The sequence below is a fragment of the Phoca vitulina genome, unplaced genomic scaffold (genome assembly GCF_004348235.1).
Source record: "Phoca vitulina isolate PV1807 unplaced genomic scaffold, GSC_HSeal_1.0 scaffold24, whole genome shotgun sequence".
In the NCBI taxonomy this organism is placed as follows: domain Eukaryota; kingdom Metazoa; phylum Chordata; class Mammalia; order Carnivora; family Phocidae; genus Phoca; species Phoca vitulina.
The window spans coordinates 8,051,275-8,057,499 of NW_022589727.1; the positions used below are offsets into that span (position 1 = coordinate 8,051,275).

The window sequence follows — 6,225 nt, forward strand, 5'->3', positions numbered from 1 at the left end:
GTAAGGCACAACTATTGAGGAATATTTTATATTTTCAAAGTATTTAGGAATTCTTTAATTAGAAAAATAAAGGCAATGGGATTATCCATCAGGTTCTAAAAGTACCCATGAATTAAATCACTCACATCCCCCTCTTAAAAAAACAAAAAAAACCCTAACAAAACCTTAAATCGCATTTCTATTAAGCTTTCTTACAGTAAGAAATAAGACCAAGCTATACTAGAGTACAAAAACCTTAAATTCTGAGCATGAAAATAATTTATTAGACATCTGATTTATTCAAACATTAGGTCTACTGAAGACAGAATTAACAGAGCTCATGGAGTAGGGGGGAAAAAAAAATCCAGCACCTGCTTCACTGCAAATTTCCTGGGGACAAAATTTATGCATTCTGTACTACCATCTCACCCTAAAGCATCCACATGTGCTTGATATTCTTGATACTGATTAATTTGAATAGAAGATGAGAAACTTTCCATACACTCAACTTCGCAAGTAGCATTAGTGATACAACTTTCAGAAACATTCTTAGGCACAAGAAATAGCACTGCCTGCAGTGAGAGTCTTTGATAATCAAAGAAAAGAACGTCACTAAATATAATCTTACAAACAAGGAAAATACACTTTTGCCAATGAACTGCTTTACATATCAGGAGAAATGGCACAATGAGATCTTCTATGAAATTAAAAAACTGTTTACTCAACTTTTGATTCTGAAGTTATTTTGTGGTATTAAAAATCAGAAAAAAAAGGAAAATTGATTTAACCTAAATGGAATTTAGGGAAGAAATGCAGGACTAAGATGGAATAGTAGCTGCACTTCTTTGGTTAACTCATTAAAATAATGTCAAACATTTTCAGTCAAATTTTATTAAAAAAAAAAAAACAGATCACCATTACAATTCAAGAACCTAATCTAAGTATGCACTTGACAATAAAGCACATCTGAGTATGGAGTGAAAAAAGTTTTCCAAAAAACCATCCAATGTATCCTCTCCAAATATCCAAATAATCACTTTTGCAGGACTTTTGTTGAGTGGAATCATAAAGAACTGAAGCTTTATTGCTGTGAAAATAAATCTGTAGTACAGTAGTATGAATCTTGGGTATTAAGCATAATCAGCTGAATCAAGTTAAGAAGTTTAAAATCTAATAAATTTGTGTGTGTGAAAGTCTATAAGCCAGTTGACCCAAGAGCAACTGAGAGATTTAACGTGTTCAGTGAGACCAGACATTATTTTAAATCTTCATTCTTTGAAGGCAATTAAAAATTACAATTCCAACAACCCATAAACCAAATAAAAAAAACTGAAGAAAGCAATTAAAACTACGTTCAAAGAGCCATTTTTTTTCAGCTCAATTTCAGCACCCCAAGGAAAAAAAAAAGCATCCATGACTATCACAGATGAAAATGAATGTCATTGGAATCAGTTATTTTTCCCCACTGAGGTATAAAATCTATATAGAAATTTGATACTATACTATAACAAATTGTACTTCTCATAGTTCTGTTTTAATTTCCTTTAAACCCTGTTTAATATAGTTTCTTCTTAAATTGTAAAAATGTTTTCATGATTCTGAAACTGGTTCCAGTTCTTTTTCACTTATTTTTATAACAATATTTAATATACTGGTTACCAGTTCCAATCAGAAAAAAAATCCTGGAAATCTCTTCATTATGACAGCACATTCAGCAGCAGTTACTGATGTGCAAGCAAACCGTACAAGGTGCAGCTCTGGAAAGCACATTTTGTTGACTGCTTCATTGTCTGAATATTCTTTACCATGATTCTTGATGAGACTCTTTCAATCTTGTAAACATCAGTGTGCACAGTCTCGCTACTATGTAGTTTCACGTCCTTAGACAAGAAGGCTGGTTCACAGCTAGTGAAAAGCGAGAGGAGTCTAAGTTTTAATGGCTGATAAACCTTACATCCCCGCAGGAGGAAAGCACTTTTCCTTTTTTGCTACTTAAGAATGTGGCAGAAATGTATGCTGAGGTAGCCCAGTCAATCCTTATTTTTTTTTCTTTTCTTTTTTCTTTTTTTTTTTGTAAATTTGGTCTCAGAATATTTCTGGAAGGGTGACATTTCGAAGAAGCCACTGCTGGGACCGGCTTCCATTGCAGTCTCTTATGCTGGGCACCTGGCTATCCTCTTCTGTGGCTTTATCCAGGCACTGATTACTGTTCACATGCTGCAGGGTTAATTTCTGAAAGTGACAGAAAAGAAATCTTAACATGAAAGTGAAAAAACTCACACATCTCAACCATCATTTTCGGTGAGCATTAAATTGCTCTGTAGAAAAAGTGTCTACATAAAGACCGCCCTAAGAGCTATGTGGGAGGGAGAAAGGCACTGGGCTACGGTGGGTTACACTGAACTTGAAGTAAGATGACCAATGCTAAGTCCCAATTCTGCACAAGCTCTAGAACACTGTGAGAAATTTCACTTTTTGTGCTTCAGCTTCCTAAAAAAAAAACAGATTAGTGGTTCCTAATTTAGGATCCTCAACCTATTTTCAAAAAGCTATTTCAAAATTGCTTCATTTCCCTGTGATAAGGCTGTTCAAATTAATTCTGTGATTTCAAACCTCAAGTCCTTAGAAACTCAGGTCCTTTAGAAGACTCAAAATCTTATGAGATTGTAAGATTGATAAAGCAGCCCTTAATAAATGGCTGAGAGATGTAGCTATATAATTTTCTATGTACTTGTCTGCGCTATGGACTTGATTTTTAGAGTAATTTCAAAATGTCAGGACAGAAGAGTGTTATAAGTGATTAACGTAGGTCAATTCATGTGTCTGTTACTCAAAGCAGCCGTGTAGGAATGTGAATCAAGCATTATCCTATAAACATATACAACTATAAGGAAATGTGAAATATGTTTACTAACACACATTTATCTGACTTACTCATCCCTCTATTTTAATGTAATTCTTTTATCTGGAGCATGGCATTTTCATGGGGACTGTTGTCACTGGACTCAGAAGAGGACCCAGTCAGCACTGACTAGTCTCCATACAGAAAAAGCCTGATGAAGGCAACTGGATAAACAAGTGACAGATAGCTAGCTGTAACCTCTGAAGGAGAGGATAAATGCTATAATTATCATTGCCTAAAGTCTATTTGTAACCTAGAAAAGATAATTTGCTGGCTCTTGCCCCTAATCTCTAGATATAAATGGGTCAAAATCTGCATTTTACTCTAGAAAGGACAGCTATCCCAAGCGTCAAAGCTCAAGAACCTGGTGTCATAAACTGGCCTATGGCCCTAGCAGCCTGATGGCAGCGCATCTCGTCTGCTCTCAGAAGCTAAGCAGGGTCGGGCCCGGTCAGGACTTGGATGGTGTCATAAACTGTAGGCAATAGAGAATATAAATAAGACAGATTTAAGAAAATACAAATTTAATCAAAGATAGTATGGTATTGTGCAAAGAATCCTGGATCTAGACTTCTAGGTTTGTCTGAGACATGCTTACATCATTTTATCTGCTCTGTGACGCTGGGTTCTATTTCTAGGGTTCCTTTGGAACCTACAATGTCACGATTTTAGGTTTATAAAGGGGACCTGGCTGGCTCAGGAGAGCTTGTGACTCTTGATCTCAGGGTTGTGAACTGGAGCCCCATGCTGGGTGTAGAGATCACTTAAGTAAAACTTAAAATATTTATTATTATTATTTTTTTAATTTCTCCAGATTGCTGTCTCTGACCTACGGAGGCAGGACAATGCTGACAGGCTGTCCCTGAGCTCCCTATGCAGCAGCTGGCTGAGTCTGGGGGAGCCGCATTGTGGTGTGACTCCTACCTCTGCCCAACTCTGTCTTCTCTCTCCTTTTCACAGGTGTTGGTCCAAAGGCTGCTGCTCCCTAATAAACACTGTGAAAACTAAGCTTTATCTCCGAGTCTGCTTGTGGTAGAACCCAGCCTGCAAACTAAAATTTTATCTCAGAGAAGACTCCAGGCCAAGGGCTCCAGAAGTTTTAAAACTTTACACTCAAGCCGCAGCAACAACTTCCTAGAAACATCGCCAAAGGCAAGGGAAGCAAGGGCAAAAATGAACTACTGGGACTTCATCAAGATAAAAAGCTTCTGCACAGCAAAACAGTCAACAAAACCAAAAGACAACCAACAGAATGGGAGAAGATATTTGCAAATGACATATCAGATAAAGGGCTAGTATCCAAAATCTATAAAGAACTTCTTAAACTCAACACCCAAAGAACAAATGGGCAGAAGACATGAACAGACATTTTTCCAAAGAAGACATCCAAATGGCCAACAGACACATGAAAAAGTGCTGAACATCGCTTGCCATCAGGGAAATCCAAATCAAAACCTCAATGAGCTATCACCTCACACCAGTCAGAATGGCTAAAATTAACAAGTTAGGAAACGACAGATGTTGGTGGGGATGCAGAGAAAGGGGAACCCTCCTACACTGTTGGTGGGAATGCAAGCTGGTGCAGCCACTCTGGAAAACAGTATGGAGGTTCCTCAAAAAGTTGAAAATAGAGCTACCATACGATCCAGCAATTGCACTACTGGGTATTTACCCCAAAGATATAAATGTAGGGATCTGAAGGGGTACGTGCACCCCGATGTTTATAGCAGCAATGTCCACAATAGCCAAACTGTGGAAAGAGCCAAGATGTCCATCAACAGATGAATGGCTAAAGAAGGTGTGGTGTACATATATATACATATACATATACACATATACATATATATACACACACACATATACATACAATGGAATATTATGCAGCCATCAAAAGGAATGAGATCGGGCACCTGGGTGGCTCAGTTGGTTAAGCGACTGCCTTTGGCTCAGGTCATGATCCCAGGGTCCTGGGATCGAGTCCCACATCGGGCTCCCGGCTCAGCGGGGAGCCTGCTTCTCCCTCTGACCCTCTCCCCTCTCATGCTGGTTCTCTCTCGCTCGCTAATAAATAAATGAATAAAATCTTTTTTTAAAAAAAAAGAGATCATGCCATTTGCAACGATGTGGATTGTTATGCTGAGCGAAATAAGTCAATCAGAGAAAGACATGTATCATATGACCTCACTGATATGAGGAACTCTTAATCTCAGGAAACAAACTGAGGGTTGCTGGAGTGGGTGGGGGGGTGGGAGGGATGGGGTGGCTGGGTGATAGACATTGGGGAGGGTATGTGCTATGGTGAATTGTGTAAGACTGTTGAATCACAGATCTGTACCTCTGAAACAAATAATACAATATATGTTAAAAAAAAGAGGAAGAAGATGATAGCAGGAGGGGAAGAATGAAGGGGGGGAAATCGGAGGGGAGACGAACCATGAGAGACGATGGACTCTGAAAAACAAACCGTGGGTTCTAGAGGGGAGGGGGGTGGGAGGATGGGTTAGCCTGGTGATGGGTATTAAAGGGGGCACGTATTGAATGGAGCACTGGGTGTTCTACACAAACAATGAATCCTGGAACACTACATCAAAAACTAATGATGTATGGTGATTAACATAATAAAAAAAGACTGGGGAAAAAAAAACCTACACTCATAACTGGTTCTTTCTAAATCCCCTAAAGCCACTTGAGCTCCTTAACTTCCTAACCACACATCTACTTTTGGAATAACAGATGCGGCGGACCGTGTAGCTCAGACAGAGGCTACCACTAGCCATTCCCACCTCCTGCCTCCAACACACTGCCTGTTTAACCAGCCTCCCTTTCAGCCGGCAGAGGGGGCGTCACGATGGGATGAAGTTCTGGCCCATAAGACATAGCGGAGTCTGCAGAGGGGGGGGGTCCAGGAAAAGCTCCGGCTTTCCTGATAAAGAGCAAAACGTGGTGGGGGGGTGCAATGTCCCCTCTTCCCTTCCTCCCCCCTGCTGTTGGGATGTGGCGGTGAGGGTGAGAGCTGCAGCAGCCATTGTGGCCACAAGAAAAGGCCGGGAACATGCAGCAGACTGCCCGACACCACTGTGCCACTGAATCTCTACACCAGCAGCCACTTACCTCCAGGCTTAGTAAGAAGAGTAAGCCCCTATTTGTTCATGCTACTATAAACAGGTTTTACCTTTCCTAAGTAATATACTGTCACTTTTCAGTGAACATACAATTGGGAGGCTTGTTAAAGATTTATTTTAGAGAGAGTATGAGCCGGGGGGGAGGGGCAGAGGGAGAGAATCGCAAGCAGACTCCCCACTGAGTGCAGAGCCCCCCCCCCCCCCCCCCCCCCCCCCCCCCCC

General features: G+C 40.3%; 1 protein-coding gene across 3 annotated transcripts in view; it reads right to left on the reverse strand.

Moving 5' to 3' along the window:
• Positions 1-1,032: 1,032 nt before the first annotated feature.
• GALNT1 (polypeptide N-acetylgalactosaminyltransferase 1) overlaps positions 1,033-6,225 on the reverse strand; it is an 83,345-nt gene continuing 78,152 nt past the window's right edge. For all 3 annotated transcript variants that reach the window (XM_032421149.1, XM_032421150.1, XM_032421151.1), the window contains one exon: positions 1,033-2,211. In XM_032421149.1, the coding sequence (XP_032277040.1) occupies positions 2,065-2,211 (147 nt within the window). In that variant the 3' untranslated portion in view covers positions 1,033-2,064. The remainder of the gene's footprint in view (positions 2,212-6,225) is intronic.